The sequence below is a fragment of the Chaetura pelagica genome, unplaced genomic scaffold, assembly GCF_000747805.2.
Source record: "Chaetura pelagica isolate M959 unplaced genomic scaffold, ChaPel_1.0 scaffold388, whole genome shotgun sequence".
In the NCBI taxonomy this organism is placed as follows: Eukaryota; Metazoa; Chordata; class Aves; order Apodiformes; family Apodidae; genus Chaetura; species Chaetura pelagica.
The window spans coordinates 886517-911392 of NW_009954111.1; the positions used below are offsets into that span (position 1 = coordinate 886517).

Sequence of the window (24876 nt, forward strand, 5' to 3'; positions counted from 1 at the left end):
CTGGCTTTTCTGGTGAGACACTTGTTCAATGCTCACTGATGTCTCTAGTAACAGCAGCCAATCCCCAATTAGAATTTACAAATACACGGTTTATTGAAGGGAAAAATAAAACAATTTGGGGCAGGAGGTTCAAAAAGGGTAATTAAAACACAGAGGAGCTTGAAATATCTTTAAAACACCAAATACCAATAACTTATATATGCCTTAATACTTATATATAGATATACCTTATTTATACACCCAGATTAATTATCATTATCTATGGGGGGAGGAGGAAGGAGGGATATGCCTGACGCTTGTCCCGTATAGGGTTGCAGTTTGTGTGCAGGTGAGACAGGAACACCTTTGGGAGAGAATTATACCCAAAATACAATCCCTTACTTTATTCCTGAGATGCTCTAGGTACTTACATAGTAGCTGCAAGTGACTTCTCCTGCAACCCAGTCTTAGAACCATGGGTGGCAGGAAGAAGTCTCACTGCATGTGGTCAGCAGCAGGTTTTCTGGCAGAGGAGGCAGGCAGGAGAGGGTTGTAAGTGCCTGGTGGAGCAGCCGTGTTTAAGCCAGTTATGACTGCAGACCTAAGGGGCACGTTAGGTTCGTGTGAGGCAAGGTCTGGTTCTTCACACTTCACCCCGTGGCCTTTGGGGCAGCAGGCTATAATAGCCTCTGGTTTTAGGAAAGGACTCCAGCCTTTGGCCACAAAATGTTACTGTGTTTCTCTCCCTGGAACTCCAGCTCATGTCGGGCTATTATGTGAAAAAGTCCTCCTTGCAACATTGTATCTCCCTCATAATGGGTATGTAAAAAGGGTTAAAGAACCAAAACGAATAGCAGTAGCAACATTTTCTAGTATCAAAGTGAAAATTCCTTCTGTATTTGTATTCCAGTCCATGAGAAACTGCATAAATTATATACAGCATATTATCCATTTAACATTAATGATATGGGCTTTCCCATTTTCATCCAGTGTTTCCCAGGTGTTAAGATTAAAGGGGCTTTGCAATATTAGGTGAATTAGCCAGGACAGTTTACCCTGGCTGTAGGGAATGTTCCACCTTCTTTAAAGGTTTTTTATCTTTCATATCAGTTTGTTGGGGAGCTGAAGGAAAAAAGGTGTTTAGGCGGGGACACCCATTAGCCCCCATCAGTTATTAATGGTGGTAATTGCCTGACTCATCCGCTGGTCCCAATGAGACTCTTGGGGACAAATTAGTTTTTTGATCGTTCCATTAGTTCTTTCCACAATCCGATTTGCTTGTGAGTAGTATGGGGTGTGAAATGTCCATTTGATATCCTCCCTTTTTGCCCAACTTTGGACTAGCTGGGAGGTGAAATGTGTTCCATTATCAGACTGGATATTTTCTGGCTTGGGCAGAGTACTAAATGTTTTGTTTTTTCCAGAAATCTCAAGGTAGTTTTCCCCATTTGCTTTTAGAGTGGCTTCTGCACAGGTGAGACCCAAGACTACCTCTACCATAACAATAGCATATTGTTTATTCCCTGATCTGCAAAAGGGTCCAATGTAGTCCACCTGCCAGGTGGACCACAAGGATTTTCCTTCATGCAGATGGAGACTGTCTGCTGTTAGGGGATGTTTCCCCATGCGAATTTTACACAGCTCACATTCTGAAATTGCAGTTTTGGCTTGTTCACGTGTAACAGGCCATCCTTTGTGCTTGAGCTTCCCTGTAGAGGTCTAAGGTTCCTGAATAGCCTCTCTTAATGTGGAGCCATTCAAGTAGTCTTCCCCACTTAGATTTCTCACCCTGAGCAGTGGCTTCTAGGATTTCTAGTACATTGATCTGGGCCAGCTCATCAGCTTCATTATTCCAGAAAGATGCTTCATCCTTTAAAACTGATTGGTGGGAAGGCACCCATCCAACGTGGAAACTGGGATTTGATTTAGCTTTGCCCAACATCTGCTGCCACTTTTCTTTCTGCCACACTGGGACCCAGTTAATTTCCCAATTATTATGTTCCCAATGTGTTATCCACTCTACACAACCCTTACTGTTTTTTGTAAAGTGGTCTTGCCAAATGCACCACTAACAAATATTGGTTTTAAAGACGCATTGATGCCACATTGGTCAGCTACATCTGCTCTTAGTGTGGAGATTTGTGCTCCTGTGTCAACTACAAATGTAACAGGATGACGTTTTGGTCCAACAGCACAAGTAAGTTCCAAGTCCCCATTTTTGTTTTGAACAAGTCTTAACACATTTTGCCAATCTTTTGGAGGACTTGGGGTTTTAGAGCCCGATTCGTTTGTTTGCCAATCTTGTTCCTCTTGTGGGGTGGCCTCCCAGGGTCCACTCAGGGGGTCAGTCAAATTGACTGTGCTTGAATTATCCCCTTTCTCCTCCCTCTGCTGTCTTTTTGAGTTCTTTTTGTTGGCAGAGGGAGGGCTATTTAGTTTCCCTGATCCTTTTTATGGGATTTCTCCCCCAGATTGGGCTTTGCAGGCCATTCCTCAATTAGCATTTTTAGGTGATTGTAGGAGTAATTTTGGGCTAAAAGCCCAGATGGGATACCCTTATGCTTAGCTTCCTCCTTTAGCTGAGCATAAGGCCCTGTATCACCCTGTGGCAGGAAGAAGTCTCACCGCACATGCTCAGCAGCAGGCAGGTTCTGCAGGTGGGTAACAGCAGGCAGTGCAGCCAAGGACCGCAGGAAAGTCAGGAGTCGGGACTGCAAAAAGCTGCGGGCGAGACAGGATGAGCTGGGTCTGCAGGGATTAGCTGGGACTGCAGGTGAAGCGGGAGCTGGGACTAGCTGGGAACTGGGCTGCAGGGACTAGCCGGGACTGCAGGTAAACAGGAGCAGGGATCTCTGGCTGGCAGGCACCCCCAAGGCACAGGTCACCCCCCAAAAGCAACCAGCAGCAGCTTCAGCGTCCGTCCAAAAAGCACGCCCCAGGTAGCACGCGCGCTGTGTCTTTATGGGTTTCCTTTGCTCCCGATTGGCCAGTCTTTGGTTCCTGGGGCTTCTCAGCCAATCAGGCTGGGACCTTTTCCTGCCTCTGCTGTTACCGGGCGGACTTGCAGTTTGCCACGTCGTTGCTGTTTTTCCCACCACTGCTCCTCTCTAGCAGCAGTTAACCCCTCATGGCATAGGAGTTGTTTTCTGGCAGAGGAGGCAGCCAGGAGAGGGTTTAGAATGCCTGGTGGAGCAACCATCTTTAAGCCTGCTGACCTAAAGGGCATGTTATGTTCCTGTGAGGAAAGGTCTGGTCCTTCACATGAAGGATCTGGACCACATCCCCCCCAGCCTCTGGAAGTGTTGCTGTGAGGAAACAGGCAGGTTCAAGGTGCTCCATACCACTATTACTGGGTTATTTTTATTTTTTTTTACTGCTCAGCAGCATCTGTGCATCCAAGTGTAATTTGGGGACAAGGGCGTTGGTGTTTGCTTTGGTGCCTGTTGTAGGCTGTCTGTGCCACGTGGGCTGTCTGGTTATTGAAAATGTGACCTGTCTCAGTGGTGAAAGGACTCCCTTTTCAAGAGTTTGTGGACTCCACTACTCCTGAGAGGCTGGGATTCTGTTTAAAAGATTGTATGATAGTATTGATTTGGAAGAAAGGTGTGTTTTGTTCCACAAGTATCTGGGTGCAGATTTGTCAGTTAAATTGGAGTTTTATCATCATACCTTGTACCTGCTGCTCTTTTGTTGATGTTATCTGACCAGTCCAGAGAAATCTTCAGTCCTGTGAAGTGTTTTGACTCTGGCTAGCAGGGGCACTTGGGGGACAAGAATTTGGCAAGCTCTAAAAACTTTTAGCATAAAGGAGAAGAAACTATCTTATTTGGGGAGGGTTGGCTCTTTTAGGGGTACAATGTGAAGGGAATGACTCCAGATTTGGGCAGTTCATTTATGGGCTTGCGTGTCTTTCCTCCTTTATTCCTCTTGATGTCCTGATTTTCAGGGTTGTTGGGCAACCAAAGATTGGTGCATCTCTACTGGCTTCTGATGGTACAGATATGAAACTGGGACAAAGAATAAATGTTTGCTGAGAACTGGTCTATCAATCCTTGTAGTTGACCTTATTCCATATTCCTAGTGGAGTTCCTTGTGCAACTTCATGTTACACTTCATCTCCTTCAGTGATGGGTGGTTGTCTGCCTCTGTCTTCTTAGTTCAGTCTAGAAATCCCATGGCCTTGGGTGGAGATTCTTCCACCACTGCTCTGATGGAAGTGAACAAACTACCTTGAGAAAAACCAACACAACAAACAAGCTGTTTTTGAGCAAGCTGGACTCACTGGTATGGAAGGACAGGGTTGCCAGAGATTATGCAGGTGAAGTTGACATGCCCTGTGGCGGCTGATGCAGGGAATAGGAATGTCCTTTTGAGTCGTGTTCTGCAGGCAGACTGCATAGGAAATTGTAGTTTCTGTTAATTGTCCAAAGCTGAGTAGGTTATTTTGTGCACCCTTTTTTTTTTCTTTTTTTTTTTTTTTCAGTTCTTTTTTTTTTTGCCTGATCTCTGGCTGCTGATGGTTGGAGGGATGGACAGTTAGGTTAGTTAGCTGATCAGACAGCAAGCTCATTTTACTGTTGGCTTTTTTGTTTTGTTTTGTTTTGACTTAGCTTTTAGTTGAAGAAAGTATTTGTTGGAAGGAGCAGGAGGGAGAGGTTGGGCTTCCTTTCCTAGCAGCAGTCCTGTCACTGCAGAGCTGTGCTGTGCCTGATGTTGCTGAGGGTGCCCAGAAGTCTTAGTCATACCAAGAATCTTAACCGTTCTAAGTGTAATGTTTTGACACAAATAACCCTTCCTTCAGTACCTCAGAAGTACTAATTTCATCTAGGTCAAAGATTTTTTTTTTTTTTTACAGAAAGAAACCACTTTATCTTCAGACATTTTCTGAAGAGCAGCTACCAGCATTCTGAAGAAACTTCACTAGATCATAGTTCATGTCTGTCCCTCTTGGGTTGGTCCTCATGTGGCTCATGTTCTGTTTCTGGGGAGGAAGGCTATTATGTTAGTAATAGATATTTAAACACATTAATCTAAATAACACCAAGTCCTATGAGAACTTCTGTTCTTATGGAAGAGAAGAAAAAGTGGAAAGGCCAAATACTACAAAGTTAGCTGACTTGATAGAGCCATTAATGATGTCTTTATTACATTCTGTGTAATTTGAACATTTTCAGGATGATGCCGTTAGTATTGAAAGTGGAACTAACACTGAACGCCCTGACACACCAACCAACACTCCTAATGCACCAGGGAGGAAAAGCTGGGGGAAAGGAAAATGGAAGTCAAAGAAGTGCAAATATTCCTTCAAATGTGTAAATAGCCTAAAGGTAGGTATGTGTAAGCTTCAGCATGGGAATGCTGGGTACTGCTTGGGGGCAGTAATGTTGACTGCAATACACTGTCAGGATAGATATTTTTACATATCTGTATATAAAACTGTTCCATGCTCATTTGGAGAAAGTACTTTTCTTATTTGGAAAAGCTAAAGTTTGGAAGAAAAAGGATACTGAAAAACAGGAAACAGAAGGTATTGCTGCCATTAACCCATTTTTAGTACAGGTTTGCCAAGTTCTGTGCGATATGTGATGGATTTCATTGAAGCTGTAGTGGCTTGAGTAAAAGAGCCTGGATAAACAAATTCAAATAAAACAAAACCTGTGACAACTTGATACAAAGCACAGAACCTGTATAGATTTTTCTACCTGTTCAAACATATTTTGAAAAAAAACCACAACAGCCCAACAATCTTGGAGTAGCCTTTTCCTTACACTTAGCAAATTCTGTCCTCTGGCAGTTGTCATTAATGATGTACAGTGCAATTCGATTAATTTATCATAAGTGTTGTGATTGTGTTCACACCTGACCTAGGTCATCTTTCCCACATGATACCTCATGGTAATAAGGGATGTTGATTTGTGTCTTTACTCTGTTCTTGTGTTTTTGGGTATTACTGTTGGGTTTGGTTTTTTTGCACTGGTGACAGGCTATGGTGAACTGAATGCATTTTCTCTTTGATTCTTTTACACTGTCAGGATATTGTTCTTTTACTTTCCCACTTTTTGTGGGATACTTGAGTGACAAAAACTGTAAATTTGCCATTTGATTTGATTTTTATAAGATTTCTAAATAAAGGAAAGATTGGAACAAGATAGGAGTTTTGTTAGACTTCATGTTGCAACTTCACAGTGGATATTTTCTGCAGAATTGCTGTAAGAGCTTTTTGCCACTCCCCCTCATGCACCTGTTGAGCTGATGTAGCTGTTTCTGAACTTGGGCTTCACAATCAGCCACTGCAATGGTGGGGTATCTGAGCAGGAGGGGATGAGAGGTTTGGAGCCTGGAAACCTCCAAAATGAGCTTTGCCACTGGAGAAACAGCCATTGGAAGTTAAACTGACAAAAGTGTCTGGGAAACAAGTTGATCTTAATTTTTATAGCTCAAAACCCACCTTCTCTCTAGTCTTCTCAGGGTGTAGGAGGAAGGGAAGCTCTTTCATTTCCACCTAAGCAGGCAGCCGTTCTCTCAGTTGCCTGAATCGCCCCCGCAGGTGGTGCTTTTTGTGGCTTCAAGTCATGCTTCAAACACAGGGACAGGCCTTTGCACACCCAAACATTTAACAGGTTCCCACATCTGCTCAGAGTATTTGTTTTCTGTCTAAAGACCAAGTATTCCAAAGTAGTTAGTACTTTTCAAGTGAGTTCTGGGAAAACAGAACAATGCCTCACCCTGACTCAGCCCAGGCATCACTATAGGGTGACCCTATGCAGTTAAACAATCCTTGACTTCTGTGGATTTGGATTCAGGCCTGGGAACAGATTCCTGTGCAAGTGGAATCAAGCTGTGAGGGAGTAAATGTAGCAGGTCGGCTTAGTGGCTAATTTTTATTATCTTTTTTATCCCTCTTTTTGAACTGAAATGAATGCTAATAATAATAAACATGCATGTTAATACAAAGACTAGATAGCAGCAAATTTGGTAACTTTTACTCCACATGTGGGGGGCTTCTCTTTTTTTTCCTGTTCTACCATATTAATTTGGCAGATACTGTGGAGATAAAATCTTAACAATTTGATGTCATTTATGGGCTCAGAAATACACTTGTGTCTCTTGGGATGTCACATCATATATCCCCTAGTTTGTGTCTTTGACCTATGCTGTACAGTGCTTACATGTCTGACCTATGCTTTACAGTGCTTATATTGAAGTTAATGAGGTGTTCATATTATTTAAAGACATGAAAATTAATTTTAATATTATGTAGTGATTTACAAATTACATGTTTGTCTACTTTTCCACTCTTGCTTTTCCCTTTTACTTTGCTTTTCACTTTTTTTTCCTCAAGGAAGCAAAGAAATACAGCAATTGCTGTTGTCTTTGAAAATTAAATGGTTATGATTCAGCCTGAAAAACTCAATGTTTGGCAAATATGCTTTTTAAGCACTACCATGGAAGCTTTTTTTGGGTGAAATCTTAAGCATCAGGAAATAAAAAATATAACTTTGAAAATGACAGGAAATAAAAAGCTGTTTTTCTCTTTTTGCCGTACTAAGTTACTGTAAGGTATACTAAAAAAATCTTTGCTCTCTGTGGGCTGAATGAAAATGTACCTTATAAATGAGATTATTCAGCTCACCTGCACATCCTCACATACATCCACCTATTTTGCTTATAGATCTCTCAGCGAAGAACTGTGTATATTCTGCCTTGATGTGCTAGAACAGTGCTGTTACTTGCTCTGCCCTTTGCACTTGCTCGGGGGGGGCCCAGGGGCTCTTAGCAGTCCCATGTTGTCTCTCTGTCTACTCTCTGTCCCCTGCAACCAACCACATGCAAGATTCTTCTACCTTGTTGATGTGTAAAGGTGAGGTAACTAAAACCGCTGCCAGTAGTGGCTTTCTTCCCCTTCTGGGAGCTGGAAGTGCATGTGTGATCAGCTGGTTCCCTGCTGGCAGTGCAGTGACAGCATGTTGAAATGTGTTAATGTAGTTGCAGGGCATTATTTTTTGTGTTGGCACAATATTCACCTCACTGCCTTCAGTCTGAAACCAGGTCTAGTCTTACACTCTGACTGAACTTGAGTTGGCATTGAGAGAGTAAGAGCCAGTGAGTATTTATTTATTTGCTTTTGTAACAACTGTAGGTGTTATTTTCTCCTCTTCCACCTTTCTCTGGGTGCATGAAAAACCTGAGTACTATGGATTTTGTGCCCTCTATTCATATCAGGGTGAAGATGGCTTTTCACAATTCTGCCTTTGGACCAGCATCTGGGTCACTCTTCTGTCTGTACCAGTGGTCAGATTTGTGTGACATACTTGGCATCTCAGGTTAACTGCAATTTGCAGCACCTAAAAGTGTGATTGTTTAGCACTTGGGAGAAAAATTAGAGCAGACAAATATTATCAGAATATCTCTGTGCTATCTCTGACCACTGAGGATGATGGTAGTTTAAATGCCACGGGCGTAACTTCCTCAGATACCCTGGTGACTTCCTGCAAGAGCCTCTGCATGACTCCTTCATCCGTTGAACACAAACTGATATGTATGATCAGGCTCCTGGAGGTTGTAGTGCAGATGATGTAAGTGATCAAAAGACATTTATCTTGCAGAGAATTTTTTCCCAGGGAAGTAGGTTGTCTTTGAAAAAATTTACTAAATACTTTAGGTATGTGCTTAAATACAGAAATATACCAGCAGTACAGCCCTCTGGTGTATGTCTCTACTGATTACGTATCACAGAGTCTGGGTCCTACCTAGAACATCACAAATTTATTGGAACCTGTGCTGGAAAAATATTCTATCCTTAGGGAGGAAAAAACATCTTTTCACTTTTCCTGTTTTCCTGTTTTAACTAAATTTAGCAGAAAAACTATGCATGCCAGAGCACAAAATTACTCTAGAAAAATGGATGCAAAACCTGCTAAAATTTCTCTGTAATAAAGCAGTGGGGACCCACCCATTTTACCTGTGTTATCTTCATACAGTACATCAAATGCCCTGAGTGTTCACCAGCATGAACACTTCCATGGAGAAACTTGAAACCAACTAATTATTAGTGGAAATCCTTCTTTGAAGTATTCTGTACTTGACCTTTCAGCCATTATCTTCAAGAATGATTTAAGTACACTCAAAAAACCCCAAAACCTAGAAAGAAATTCATAACCTTACTGAACACCAAAAATCTTGGCCTTGTGTATGCAACTTTATGGCATGCAGTTGTCCTCATTCTTCATCTCTAGTTAAACTATAATGCTTCACAGATGCTGGATACTTGCTTTTTCCTTCTGTCCTGGGGCCACTAATAACCTTGCTACTTTTCCCTTTGCCAATATCCCATATCACTCACCACATAAAGCCACTGGTCTGCTCTTTCATGTTATAATGGGTAATATGTTGTGTTAAACTTCAAACAGTTCTTTTTAATCTGTATACAGCTTTAAAAGTTGTTGCCTATACTTAAGAAGTGCAGGAGGGCCTTCTTTTCTGAAAGATGTTCTCCCTTTTCTTTCTAGCTCTTCTAGGTCTGTTAATAACAGATACTGCCTTTTTCAGCAAATACTATTTTAAATTCTTCCAGACTTCCTTACTTTTCTTTTCCTGAGTAGTGTTGGATTCCCCACCCACACCCCCTCCTAGGATTTATTCTTTGGTACTTGGAGAGGCCAGAGCTGCCAGGGCTAATATTTCTCCTGCTGTCTCTGAAGTGCTGCCATTTGAATGCTGCTTAACAGCCCTCATGAGACACTTCCTGCCTGCCTGCCCTGTCCCAGACAGTCCCCTGTGGGGAGGCACTTTAACGAACATTATTCTTACTGAAAACATCCTGTCAGGACAGGCCAAAATACTGTTATCAATTATTAACAAGCACCACCATATTCATCACAATTCATAAACATATCTGCTTTTTTTTTTTTTTTTTTTTTTCTCTTTTGAACTGATGTAAGCTGTGTAAAAATAATACTTGGCTCTTCTCTGGTAACTGTTTGTGAAGGGGATCTGAAAACACTTTGTAGACACAGACTTTGCAGCCACATTGTGACATGCTAGAGAGAGTTTGTGTCTGTGATAGGGTTGCAAGACCTAACTGTGCTGTAAAAGATAAACGTTGCCCTCTCCATCCTTATACCAATATAATTCTTCTCTGTGAAGTTGTAAATCCTTGTGTGGAAGTAATTATGACAGAATAAAATGCATATAGATGTGGCCTTAGATGCCTTGTTGAAAATGGCAAAACAAAGTAGTAGAGCTGCAAATATAACTCAGACGTTCTGCAAGTTTTTGGCCATAACTGTGAGATAACACTTCTTCCCCTTCACTTTTTTTAAAGCTTGGCTGGGAATTCTGCTTTAAGACAGCCAAGTTAAAATGTAAGGTTACAGAACTGCTCTTTTTAACTGCTCACTATCTGAAATTATACTGGGTGCACACCTACTAATTCCATGAGGAAAACATCAATTAAACTGTTTATCACCACATCTGAATTTCAAATAAATAATATGAATGTGGGTTTTATCTTTTTTTTTCTCTAATCTTCCTTTACATCTACAGGAGGACCATGGTCAGCCTTTGTTTGGAGTCCAGTTTAATTGGCACAGTAAAGAAGGTGATCCTCTTGTTTTTGCCACTGTAGGCAGCAACAGAGTGAGTAATCTGTTTTTAACCATGAGCTTTTCCTTGTGGTTCTGCTTGCTTTCTTGTTTTTCAACCAATCCCTTTACCTGTGTTTGGTATGGACACAGATATTTTGTATAGAAAGCTTTATTCCTGAAGGACAAAGCATCTGTTATCTGGGAGAGTTGCATCCTCTGGATTGTTTTATGAAGTCACATGTTAGCTATTTGGGGATTAGCCGGTATGGTAAAAATCCTTCAGGAATATGAACATGGGATAAGGAAGAGAGGTGCATAAATGTATCTTGGCACTAAAATTACCCTTCATAGATGCTATTGTTTTCAAAAGGTCATATGCTCTAAAACAGGATGAGAAGTGTCTGCAAAGATGCCACACAGCTCAGCAGCTAATTCAGTGGCCTGTGTGGAGTGAATTTATAGGCTTTTTCTGAGCAATGAATTAAGTAATTCCAGTCTGTGAAATAATTTCCTAAGTGCTTTCTGTGGAAGTGTTGTGAATAAACAAGAAGCCTTTCATTTCCAGCTTAGTTCCACCTGGCAGTTACTAAAAGTGCTCAACTAAGATTAAACAAGGTGTCGATGCTCATTAAAAGACAGAGTAATGTTAGAGATGGTGGCAGTAACTAATTTCTAATAGATCTTAATCTTACTAAGACAATTCAAATACCAGATTTTAATGTCTGGGAAGGACTCTTGACAAGGCCTGGCGTGGTGCTTTACTGAGACTGCTGTAAGCAGTCTTCTATCACAACATTTCCCCCTGTTGGAAACAAACAGATGATGGATGTGATCTAAACCATAAGGACACGCTACCTCTTGCCATCAGGAAATCAGCACCCAGGTGTATGTTATTTCCTTTGAAATTATCACATGCAGCAATCTCTCCCCTTCCTCTTTTTTTTTTTTTTCCTCCAGGTTACTTTGTATGAATGTCATTCCCAAGGAGAAATCCGTTTGTTGCAATCATATGTGGATGCTGATGTATCCTTTTAAGTTAAAAAGACACTTGTTTGCTTCCTCTTTCTCAAAGATGAAGAAGCTTTGGAGCAAAAAGCATATGAAGGTCTCGTCTGTGATTTCATGCTTTGCTCACATGGCACATTCCTTATGTTAGGTGACAGTCTTGCCTCTTTCCTACATCCTAGAGTCCCTCCTGTTGAAAGAAATATGAAAAATGCAGACTTGTGGAACATTTAAAAACTGATTCTCCATCAGCGTAATCTTCCCAACTCTAGTATTTGTGTCATGTTTCACATTCTCTGCTTTACACTGGCCTCAGCTTCTGTGCTAATTGAAACTGACTTTTAAATCTAAGAACTGTTTCTTGCTCTGAAGTGGCAGTAACTTGTGTTGATCATTTGCAGTAGACAAGTTTGTAGCTTGAGAACTCATTCTTCATCCTTATTTTATTCCTAGCCTTTGGATGTTTTGGAGCAAGAGGCTGGAAAGTGAGAGAAGGTGTTCCTGGTATGTTATGGAACAGAAGTGGGGAAACCTGGTATCTATAGAAAGGTGATGTTGCTTGTATTTGAAGATATTTTTCTCACTGGGTCCAGCAGAGACTCCAGAGCACTTGTATAAAATAGCAACAAGTTTGCTTTATCAAACCCACATTTTTTTAAAAAAACAACTGGTTTATTCTGTTTTCCTTAACGTAAGGTCTAGGCAGATGAGAATTTCTATACATGTGCGTGGACATACGACAGCAATACCAGCCATCCTCTTCTGGCTGTGGCAGGGTCCAGGGGTATTATTAGGATAATTAATCCTATTACAATGCAGTGCATAAAGGTGAGTGCTCAGAACTTGGAGGTGCAGCTTGCATTTCAGTAAGATATGAAATTTATGTCTTCTAAATACATGTAAACATGAAGGGAAATGATAACTTGGTCTCTGAATTCTATCCCAGCACTACGTGGGCCATGGAAATGCAATCAATGAACTGAAATTCCATCCAAGAGATCCAAATCTCCTTTTATCTGTAAGCAAAGGTGAGGAAAAAACCTCTTTTGTTTTTGTATGAATCAGGACACTTTGGATTGGATTTTCGTCTCAAAAATGGCCAAAACCTCAGTGAATTTTTTATGAATGGCACTGAGCAAGTTTACCTTGAAAGTCTAGAGCAAATCTTGCTCTTTTATGACTATAAATCTTGTACGTGTGAAATCCATGGCCTACAATAAACATAACTCCACTAAGAGGGGTGTGGTGCAACGGGACTGTGAACAGTGCTGCTATGAGGAGAGAAGATAAGCGTTTGAGCTGCTCTCCTAACAGCTGTGTTGAATCTTTTTCTGTTGTGGAATCCTGTCGCCATCTAGTGGGGATGTCCTGATGTCGCAGAGAGCGTTCACCAGTGTGTTCATGGGGAAAATCCCACGGGCTGTCGCTCAGGAGCAGCTCCAGCTTTAATTGGACTTGGTGTGAAAAGCGTATTAGTGAAGGGAGAAGCGAGTTTTTGGTGTAGTGCCTTATGGGCTTGTCCAGAACATATAAACAGTCACAGCTTCCTAATCGTGACTGTTTTGTTAAGAAAGGGGTTACTTGATCTACTTCCCAAGAGCAAGCCTTCAGGAATGCTCGAGATGGAAATGTTCACAGCAAGGGACTGTAGAGCTGAGTGTGTCTGGTATTACTAATGAAGCTACATGAGAACAGGAGCTGGGAACCTCTCTTCTTGCAGTTGTCAAGTCTGTGCTGTGGACCTGTGGCACTGAATTTCTTGAGTCCTGTACATTTTTAGTTTCCCTTTTTAATAACCTTCTGACATCCACCATAGTACTGCAAGTTTTAATGTGTGATCTCTGGACCAGGCACTATCTCTGACAAGCCATGAGGTGGCAGCAGAATACTGGGGTCTCAGAACTGCTTGGCTGAGAAATGAGTAGGAAAGAAGAGAACATTTGGGACCGTGTGGCCTTCCAGTTGGTGTTGCTGTAATTCAGTGCAGCCTACTTGTGGAATCCAAAAGGAAAATACAGTAGAGGCTCTTCATTAGAAATTGTTAAAGCTTTCTTTAAACAAGTGGATTAGTCTGATTGACTTCAGAATATATATTGTTTATAGAAACAATTTCTCCCATCCCTGCAGTCTGTGGTTCATAACAATAACACTTTAGAGGTTAAACGAGTGAAATGGAAAATCAAAACTTCTCTGAATACTAATGGAAGAATGGCTGAAAGGAATTCTAGCATTTTTGGTACACAAAAAACTGAATAAAAGCATACTTGTTTGCTTCTCAGACTCCTTGTTTTTCAGATGATCTTAAGATCCAAGTATATTGTTAGCAGCTGTCCCAGGGGAGGGGAGTGGGCACAGTTTCTCCACCACAGAATTACTCTTACAATAGTTTAGTCATAATGGCTATTTTCGTTTTTGCAGTTTCATTGTTTCTAACAAGTGAGGAAGAATTAAGTGCCTTTTTGATGTTTACATGAGCACCTGTTATTGAAAGTGGTTAAGCTGAAATATATTATTCATATGTGCATATAAAAAGCAGCATGTAATTTTATTTGTTCTTTATAGATCATGCATTGAGACTGTGGAACATCCAGACAGACACGCTGGTTGCAATATTTGGAGGAGTAGAAGGGCACAGGGATGAGGTGTTAAGTGCAGTAAGTGGAAGACTGTGGGGCAGTGATTTAGTTTTGCAAAGGGTAGTAAGTCTACACTGCAACTTTTTATCCTCTTGTGCACTTTTATTGATATAATACCTACTTTAAAAATACCTGAAGTGCATAAATACTGTTTTAAGGGGATAGACAAGTTTAAAGATAAGGTGGTTTGATTGATCTGGCCACCTCTCAATGTACAGGACAGGTGTTCACTTTCTGTATGTTTCAGCAGGTAGTTTTCACACAGTGCAGCCTAGAAGTAAATAAAATAGAGCTCAGTGGGGCTAGACTGAGTAAAATATTTCATTGATGGTCCCACTTCTGAAGTTCTTGAGGTCTTATCAAGCCAAAGCAGCAAGAGCAAATAAACCTTGAAAGACATGGTAGGGAAGGAAAGAAGTTATTCCAGGTGAGTGATGCTGCTTTGCAGTGGCTGTGAACAGACACTGGTACCCAGCAGATATCAACTAGAATATTTTCGTTTTAATACTCTGCTCTTAAGAACTGTTTCCCTTCCTGTTGTGACCTGAAAGGCGAGGGATGCAACTCTATGAAACCTGGCACTCTGTGATTCTCTTGTAGTTCTAAATAGTCATCACCCATGTTGTAGCCCTGGAATTCTGCTAAAGTTGCTCCCTAAAATGAAGACTAGGGAATTTACTGAGGGGGGAGAACTAGGAGCAGATTCATTTGTCTGTCAGTGCTGTTGAATATACCTCTCTTTCTTTTGAGAGAGTAAATATAATTATAAAGACACTGTGATTCTTTGCAGTGAGCAGGATTATTAGTATTCTTCTATTTGAAATACACTGTTTTGTTACACTCTCTACACAGAAAGTGCTGTTTTGATGGAAATGATGGAATAAAGTCTGAATTAATATAATGCAGCTTATGCTGGGGGTTCTCAAAATAATTTTATGTACGTAGGATTATGATCTTCTTGGTGAAAAAATCATGTCCTGTGGGATGGATCACTCTCTCAAACTCTGGAGAATTAATTCCAAGAGAATGATAAATGCCATCAAAGAGTCTTATGAGTACAACCCAAATAAAACCAACAGGTATGTAGTCTTCATCTTCTTGGCTGTCTTTGCAAAACATTAATGCTCTCTTCAGTGGCCCAGGTCAGTTCCTATCCAGACTGGGAGTTCTTGGGGATTGTGCTGGGTACTGAATCTCTCTAGAATAGTGTCCTACCGGAATTTGTTTCAGTAGAATTTTACTAAAAGTTCTGAGACCTTTGTTTTCAAATATCTTAATTCAAGTGTCTTAATTATTTCTTATCTGCTTGACTAGAAAATGGCTGGAATTATTGTCTTTATCATTCTTAATTAATGCTTGTATATCATTGTGTTTCAAGATGTCAGTGGCTTTTCTTCCTCTCACCTCAACATTTCTAGGAGGGAATTAAATCCATGTAATTAAACATAGCAAAGAGTTTTGTGTAGTTATTTTTTATTTTACTTTGGGGTGGGGACAAAACTGGTTTAACAGTAGTAGTAACCTTAATTGTCATCATTCTCTGATCTGACCTCAGATAAGGTAAATTGTCAAGTAAACACAGCAATCAGATACATGATAGAGAAATCCTCCTTTAGGAAGTTCCTCAACTTTTTTTAATCTTAACTTCCAGTTAAACCTTTGAGAGAACTGGGGAGTCTAAAATACACTGAGCATGTGCAGCAATGAGACTTGCTGTGAAAATACTCTTGTTTTTTCTGGCCCTGTTACCAAATATTAAATTACTATTTTTAGTGTGCTTTTTAAAAATTATGACTTTTTAATATATTGTTTTATATATAGTGTGTGTGTGCATTTCTTTTTACCAATTTAGATAGCAGCAGCAGGAAGCTGAGCTTTAATTAGTTCTTGAAGTATTTGTCAATGGGAGCTGTGTTCAGCATCTGAAGTGGTTTTGCTCAGCATTGTCTGCGCAGTATTGTACCTGGGAAACTAGTTATTTCATTAGTAAGGAGGATGAAAACAGGGACTGTTCAAATTATTATTTTTAAAAAGCATCCAAAAATCTGCTTTGTTATAAATGTGTTAAAACAAAAAAGACAGACTTGTCTTTTTAACATTGAGGTATGTTAAAACTGTCCATTAGACTTGTGCTTCTGTGTTTCTTTGAACCTCACTTGGCAATTTTCTCCATAGGCCTTTTATTTCTCAGAAAATTCATTTTCCTGACTTTTCTACAAGAGACATACATAGAAACTATGTTGACTGTGTACGATGGTTGGGAGATCTAATCCTTTCCAAGGTAACATTGCAGCTTTTCCAGCTGCATTACTTGCTTGTTTTGATGATCTTAAACAACAGAAGTTTTACTAGCATTTGGGTCTTAGTTTAAATCATTGTTCTGTGTCAAATGATCTTATGGAGTGCACTGTGAATTTTATCAGCTGTCAGGGTGTGTGGAAAAGCAGCTTGGACTGATTATTATTATATAACTTAATGCTTTAAATTCTTACTATGGCTGTACCTCTGCTAAAAGTACAGGGATATCAGCTGAGTAGAATCTGCTTAGAAAGAGAGTATTTAGATACTGGTGAGGGATCCTGCTGCTACAGTGAGAAATTAAGGTTCCCATAATGAAGTCACTTCAATTAATATGCTGTGTCCACTCAAAACATTGGCTTGCAGATACTAAATAAACTAAGGGGTCCAACCGCCTCGTTGCCAGAAACTGGTGCTCACATGGTCCGATTTGATTTGAACTGTGCATGAAAGTGTTTGAGCACATCTGGCTGACTTCCTCTGAAGTGGGTGAGGGAGGGCTCCTGCAGTCCTGTTATCCAGCCAGGCTGTGAGAAGGCTCCCAGTGATGTAAGGCTGGAGATGTGGCTGTGATCTAAGAACAGAGGTGAAATTTTCAGTTGTATGTTTTTTTTTAATGTCATTGGAGAAGCTGTGAGATGAAATGTTTGGTTATAATTTTAGCTAGACTGGATGTGCAGTATAAATTCTAATTACAGATTATTTATTTTTTTTCATTGTTTCACCTCAGTCTTGTGAAAATGCCATAGTGTGCTGGAAACCTGGCAAAATGGAAGATGATATAGATAAAATCAAGCCCAGTGAGTCAAATGTAACCATACTTGGGAGATTTGACTACAGCCAGTGTGATATATGGTACATGAGGTTTTCAATGGATTTCTGGCAAAAGGTATGTGCCAGCTTTGACTTTGCTGTATTTGAAGGTGTGTAGCTTCCATTGATCCTGTGTTTGTGAGCATGAGAAAAATCTTCGTTCATGTGAAGTTTGAGAAATAGAGTGGTTTGCTGCAAGAAGCTTTATATGAAACTGGAGGAGCTCCAGATGTTTGATTCTGGGTTCTGCCTGATGAAAAAAGTTCCATCAAATAAATATTTGTTTTCCATCCAAGCTGTGTTTACTGACATCTTCCTTGCCCATATGCAGAGATGGATGATAAAGTGAGAAAAAGGAGGCACATCTTACAGCATTTGTAACCCCTCCAACAAACTCATTAAGTCAAACATTCACACACAATTTCTCAGCTATGGAACGTTTATAAAAATCTGACTTCATTCTTTGAGATTGTATTTTAAAACTTCTTTATCCTCTGCTTTCTTTTAAAGATGCTTGCTCTGGGCAATCAGGTTGGCAAACTTTATGTTTGGGATTTAGAAATAGAGGATCCTCATAAAGCCAAGTGAGTAGTTACTTTTCTAATTTATTTTATTCTTGTTAAGACAGGGATTTGGGGTAGTTTTTCCTTTACTAATAACTATAGAGGTTCTTTATCGGTACTAGTCACTTTTCATTTTAACTACTAGCTAAATAAGCATTCTGAGCCCCTGAAGGTTAACATTTATTATTTTTTACTGATTTTTTATTTATATTACAGTAGTGCCAAGAGGCCCCAGTCAGGTTGTGCTGTGTACCATATGTAAATACAATAAAAGAAATTTGTTACTTAAGGAGCTTACAAAATAATTAGGTGGAAAATTTACAGAGCAGTTAAAAGACGTGTTAGGTGTGTGTAGCACATGAAATAGGAGAAATAGGTGAAAAGACCAGAGTAATGAGAGTCTAAAGGTTAGTTATGAGCAAAATGTGGAGAATACAATATGGCTTTCCAGTTCCTCACCTGTGTGGCCAGGCAGTTTCACAGCATGTCCTTACATAGCATCATAGAATGTACACATATGTATTAAAACATTCAATTTCATCTAAAAAAATATTATATATGTAATATACATTATGTTTATAAAACATATATGTGCTGTGTGTAGATAATATATGCATTATATTTGTCTACACACTATATATTACATATACACTTACAGATAATTTATATAAGTGTGTATGTGTGTATACGTGTTCCTAAATGTATGAACTTACTGAAAGTGCTGCAGTCTTTAATCACCCAATTACAGTATTTTATTCCTAACCACTGGGAAAGAACATTGATTTTGAAGTCCTAAATAATGAGATTCAATAAGCTTTCAGTCAATGTTTTGGGGGAAATTGGGTGGCTAAGAAATGGTGGGGGGGGAACAAGGGATTACTGCTTCCCCAAGTCCACATTTGGAATGCAGAATAACCCTTGAAGGCTTTAATCCTGTTGCCCTTCAGTTCCTCCTAAGTCCCATCAAAAAGTTGGTGAAACAGCACTGCACAGTGTAGTAGCAAGTGCAGATTTAACGTTGCAGCTGAATGATTTTCCTTTTCTTTATAGGTGTACGACTCTCACTCATCCTAAATGTGTTGCTGCCATTCGACAAACCAGTTTTAGCAGGGACAGCAGTATCCTTATAGCTGTGTGTGATGATGCCAGTATCTGGCGCTGGGACAGACTACGATAGGTGACTTTTTCTTAGGTGAAAGTAGAAAATATATTTTCAAATTCTAATATAGTCTGTTAACTTGCTAGTACAGTAGATGCATTTAATGTAGACTTCCTCGAAGGTTCAGCGGACTGGAGCTGAACTTAGTGATCATAGAATCATTGGGGTTGGAAGGGACCTTGAAAGATCATCTAGTCCAACCCCTCTGCCAGAGCAGGATCACCCAGAGCACATCACACAGGAACGTGTCCAGGCGGAGTTTGAATGTGAAGTGAAGGAGACTCCACAACCTTTCTGGGCAGCCTGTCCCAGGGCTCTGTCACTCTCACAGTAAAAAAAATTTTTGATATTCACCTTGAACCTCCTATGCTCCAATTTGCATCCATTACTCCTTGTCCTATCACTGGACATCCCTGAAAAAAGCTTAACTCCATCTTCCTGACGCTCACCCTTTACGTATTTGTAAACACTGATGAGGTCACCCCTCAGTCTCCTCCAAGCTCAACAGACCCAGCTCCCTCAGCCTTTCCTCATAAGGGAGATGTTCCACTCCCTTCATCATCTTTGTGGCTCTGCGCTGGACTCTTTCAAGCAGTTCCCTGTCCTTCTTGAACTGAGGGGCCCAGAACTGGACACAATACTCCAGATGCGGCCTCACCAATGCAGAATAGAGGGGGAGGAGAACCTCTCTTGACCTACTAACCACACCCTTTCTAATGCACCCCAGGATGCCATTGGCCTTCTTGGCCACAAGGGCACATTGCTGGCTCATGGTCATCCTCCTGTCTACCAGGACCCCCAGGTCTCTTTCACCTACACTACTCTCCAGCAGTTCAGCCCCCAACCTGTACTGGGACATGGTGTTGTTCTTCCCCAAATGTAAAACTCTGCACTTCCCCTTGTTGAATTTCATCATGTTTCTCCCCGCCCAACTCTCCAACCTATCTAAGTCTCTCTGAATGGCAGCACAGCCTTCTGGTGTGTCAGCCACTCCTCCCAGCTTAGTGTCATCAGCAAACTTGCTGAGGGTACATTCTATACCCTCATCCAGGTCGTTGATGAAGATGTTGAACAACACCGGTCCCAGCACCGACCCTTGTGGGACTCCACTAGTAACACACCTCCAACCAGATTCTACCCCATTGACTACAACTCTCTGACTCCTTCCTTTCAACCAGTTCCTAATCCACCTCACTTCCTGGTCACCAAACCCATACCTGATCAACTTATCCACAAGGATGCTGTGGGAGACGGTGTCAAATGCTTTACTGAAATCAAGATAAACCACATCTACCGCTCTACCATCATCTATCCACCTAGTAATTTCCTCATAGAAGGCTATGAGGTTAGTCAAACATGATTTACCCTTGATAAAACCATGTTGACTGCTCTTGATGACCCCCATGTCCTTGATGTGCCTGGAGATAGTCACAAGAACAAGTTGTTCCATCACCTTTCCAGGGATGGAGGTGAGGCTGACCGGTCTATAGTTACCCGGGTCCTCCTTCTTGCCCTTCTTGTAGACTGGAGTGACATTTGCTATCCTCCAGTCCTCAGGCACCTCACCTGTTGCCCATGACTTACTGAAGATGATGGAGAGTGGCCTAGCAATGACCTCCACCAGCTCCCTCAGCACCCTTGGGTGCATTCCATCCGGACCCATCGATTTATGGATGTCCAGATTACTCAACTGATCCCTAACCCAATCCTCATCTACTATGTCAAACTCCTCCTGTATCTTGACTTCCTCTGGGGCGATATGAATCTGGAGCTCCTGGGGAAAGCCTGCAGGAGTAAAGACAGAGGCAAAGAAGGCATTCAGCACCTCTGCCTTCTTTATATCCTGTGTCACCAGGGCACCCACCTCATTCAGCAGTGGGCCTATATTGCCTCTAGTGTTAGTTTTGTCGGCTATGTATTTGAAAAAGCCCTTTCTATTATCCTTAACCTGACTTGCAAGGTTAAGTTCCAAGGAGGCCTTAGCTTTCCTAGTTGCCTCCCTACATCCTCTGACAACTGTCCTATATTCCTCCCAAGTGACCAGCCCCTCTTTCCGTGATCTATAGATTTTCCTTTTCCACTTGAGTTTGCCCAGCAGTTCCTTTTTTAACCATGCTGGTCTCCTAGCTCCCTTAATAGGTTTTCTACCCATTGGGACACACTGATCCTGTGCTTGCAAGAAGTGGTCCTTAGTGATGTTTACATTCTGTTCATTGTTCTGCTTGAAATTGCTGCTTTTAATAAAAAGAAGTATTTTTGTAAAGTTTTCTGAATTGTCCATTTAAATTATTTCCCACTCTTCAGGTTTCCCTTACAGCCTGTGCTGTTGTTTGGCATGCAGCTGGCACATAAATATATAGTAACTTCCTAGAAATTGTGATTGTCTTATATAAGAGTTATTGGAAGTGTGTTTTAATTGCCTCTTGTGTCACTATCCACAAATAGCCTCACCACTGTTATTACTTCTCCTAGGAATAATGAATTCTAAAATGAATGCCATTTCATATAGTTTTTAGATATGTACAATTGGTGACAATGAAAGGGGGAGGTGTGGATAAGATGGCAGGCATCATTAACAGTGATAATCTGTGTGTAACTTGTCAGCATCCAGTTGAAATGTCAGTGGTTCTGGACGTGGTGCAAGACACTGCACAGCAGCTGGGTGTGCCTGAGTGAGGAAGAAGTTTAGTAACATTTAGTGAAGCTCAACTAGTTACATACTGCATCTGCAGAACTGCTGGCACGGTATGAACCAGCATTTATGCTACAGTGATGGCCTGAGTGCCTCGTAGTTCATTCTCTGGAAAGTGTCTGGGATTTGCAGAGGCTGAAAACTTGGGGCAGCAGAGATGTGGTTGGGACAGCACTCCAAAAAGGCAGTGGGAGTGCTCAGGCTTCCTGCAGGCTCCAAGAAAACTGTTTTGATAGCTGAGCTGAAGTATCTTGAGAACACTTGGAGGCTGGAACCATTTAGCCTCAGTAACTGCTTTACAGCAGCCATCTGACTGAGTCTTCTGTGGCTTCCCATGTCCAGTGCTGAGGGTGAAGTGGGATACAAAAGCGCTAGGGATTTTTCAGCCATGGGGTTTTCTGGGGGGCATTTATAGTGGTACATTCTGATAAGTGAGCTGCTTTGCTTCTGAGGAAGGAAAGGGAGGGTGATGCTTGACTAGAGAGAGGCCTGACACAGTTGAGGTCAGCTTTAACTTCTGTATTAACTTATGAATGTGCTGAAGACTAGGCTTTTAAAATGCAGACAAATGTTCCAGCAGGTTTGCCCGTGGAAAGCTGGATGGATTCAAGGGGTTAATGGAGGAGAAAACTAGAGAATGTGAAGTTGCAAAAGCAGAGGTGGAGCAAGCCCCAGAGAAGAAAAAAATTCTCTTTTCAACAGCCAAGCCCATTTGCTTTTAGGATTAATAGTGTCTTGAATGTACACCACTTGGGGGAAAAACCTCCTTGTCAGCATTCAGATCTATAAAGCTCTAGTGAACGTAGAAGTTGTGCATTTATTAAGTTGTGGTGTTTTCTTCCTGAAGTTGCCTAGTTCTAGATTTAAAAATGAGGACAAATCAAATTGTTCTGCATTTCTGGAATATGCAGAGCTAGTAAAGTTACAATAATTGCAAAAGAATTTAAAGAAGAGTTTAATATTTTCCAAAACCTTTAATATTTTAACATATACCTGTCCACAAACTGAAGCTGTGCTCACCCACTTATTGAGAGCTCCAGTGCCTTAAGTTCTTCAGCAAAAGTCTGGTGTGACCCCCTCCAAGCAAAAAGCTTTCAGAGAGGCTACTGGTCCACATAATACTGAGGGAGCACAAAGCTGAGGCCTGTACATAGCAGAGGGGCAGAATGGGTCTGTGTTCCATCCAGCTCCGCTTTCCAAAGTGGCCCTTTAGCATAAGCACCTGAACGTTCACCTCCCAGACAATACTGAGGCTGTTCCTTATCTTGGAAACTTCACTCCCCTGCAAGGAGTGCTTCTGTCTCTGCTATCCCAACTTCCAACCAGTTTAAGACGTTCTTGCCCATGGGCCTCCTTTCCTGTCGTACCAGATCTTTCTTCAGTCTCAAATCACCACTGCAGAAGAATTAGAATTTCCCCTTTGGAAGTTTCATGCCACCCCAAAACCAACCATGAAACCCAGCAGCATCCCAAACTGCTGATGTTGGTGCTCAGGGTGCCATCCACCAGCTTGAGCTGCCATCTTCCCGGCACCCTTCCTGTAGGTGTTGGTGCATGTGGATGAGATTCTCCTAAGCACAGGGTCTGGGCACTAAGGCACCCCAGCCATGGGATGGATGGATGGGTAACCCAAGGAACCTCTGAGAAAGGAAGAATTTAATTTTTAAACATCTGAGATGCATTCCCAGTCCTGCACTCAACAGCCACTCGGTAGCTGCCTGAGCAGCCAGGACAGCATGGCAGGACTTCAGGACATACTTTTATGTGGTTGAGGCCACATGGCATGTGGATCCCTGGTCCACAGCTGGGGGCAGGCAGCAGCAGTAACGCCTCCCCCAGGCCTTCAGGCAGCACAACAGCCGGGCACAGCCCTCCCGCAGGTGCCTAATCCTGGACTTTTTGGTGATGGGGCCCTGGGGCTGCAGCCTGTCCTGCTGCACCTCCTGGTTCATCTGCCCCTCCATCCTGATGCTGGGGAGGGAGGGCCCTCCAGGGAGGATCCCACTCGGGGCAGCCAGTGTCCTGTGCCCATTGTGGGACCGCTTGGACCATGCTTGTCCAGCCTGGATCTCATTGTTTTATGCCATGAGTTGATTCCAGGTACTTGCAGATATGGGTATAGGGCTGTTGCAGGGCCTCTGCACATCCACAGAGCTATGTGGATTCATATCCCTGGGCCCAGGGACCTGCCACTCCTTGGCTTCCAACAGCATTTCCAGGCTGGAGATGTCCGTGGAAATGCTGATGCTCATTATGTGGCTCGGGGCATGGGTCTCGGGTGCAGGTACAATGGCCACATTGTCAGTTACATCTGTTGATTCCAGTGGCACCTGCAGCTCCTTCTTTGGTGCCTCTGAACTCTGCAAGGGCAGGGAATGGTCTCCAACCATAGGGCTTCTGGGCACGGTGGAAACAGAGCACCTGGAAGCCTGTGGGGTCTGCAGCTCCCTCTTGGGCACCTTTCTGCTGGCCCTGCAGAGGAGCAGAAGAATTAGGCTCCACTGCACCCCAGTCCCTCCATTAGGGGGCCCTTGGGCAGCAGCTCTTCATTTCCTGGGGGACAGGGATGCCCTAAACAGAAATGTTCAGGCATGGGGTGAGGGTTTGGGGCAGGACCTGGGGATTCCCACTGTACTAACCACCTTTTCCTGGTCAGCACACTTTTCTTCTCTGCTCTTGCCTTGGCAGAAACTGCTGAGGGAGGAGACAGAGTGAGGAGCCAGCAGCCCCCAGCACATGCCAGGTCAGGGCTGCCGTGGGTGGGGAGCTCAGTGCCAGGGCCACTCACCAGTCTGCTCCTCCTGCCTGGCTCTCCTCTTGCTCCTCTTGCTTTGTTTGCTCGTCAGCTTTTCCATGACTTCTGCAAGTGTCCCCTACCTGGAGCCCCCTGATCCTAAAGATGGCAGCCTAAGAAGTGCCAATGGGAGCATCTTTCACTGCCCCAGCCCCTGTCTGGTCTGGGCAGATCCCAGGGCTGGGACTTCATGGCAGGAGGCAGTGGGGGCATCTGTGGGAAGGCCACAGTCTGCAGGACAGGGCACCTGGTGTTTCTTCCCAGGGGAGGGAGAACCACCTTGTCCATGTCTGCACCCACCCCCGGCAGCTCCGCTCCAAGGCCCTGGGGCCACAGTGGGGCCTCCAGCCG

General features: G+C 42.3%; 1 protein-coding gene across 1 annotated transcript in view; it reads left to right on the forward strand.

The window, feature by feature from the left end:
• Positions 1–19122, forward strand: part of EED (embryonic ectoderm development) — a 23163-nt gene extending 4041 nt beyond the window's left edge. Inside the window, exons 2-13 of the mRNA XM_010002555.1 lie at positions 3361–3466; positions 5154–5306; positions 10525–10617; positions 11523–11588; positions 12273–12398; positions 12517–12598; positions 14133–14224; positions 15152–15285; positions 16382–16487; positions 17235–17393; positions 17828–17901; positions 18931–19122. Of these exons, the coding sequence (XP_010000857.1) occupies positions 3361–3466; positions 5154–5306; positions 10525–10617; positions 11523–11588; positions 12273–12398; positions 12517–12598; positions 14133–14224; positions 15152–15285; positions 16382–16487; positions 17235–17393; positions 17828–17901; positions 18931–19057 (1318 nt within the window). The 3' untranslated portion in view covers positions 19058–19122. The remainder of the gene's footprint in view (positions 1–3360; positions 3467–5153; positions 5307–10524; positions 10618–11522; positions 11589–12272; positions 12399–12516; positions 12599–14132; positions 14225–15151; positions 15286–16381; positions 16488–17234; positions 17394–17827; positions 17902–18930) is intronic.
• The last annotated feature ends 5754 nt before the right edge of the window (positions 19123–24876 follow it).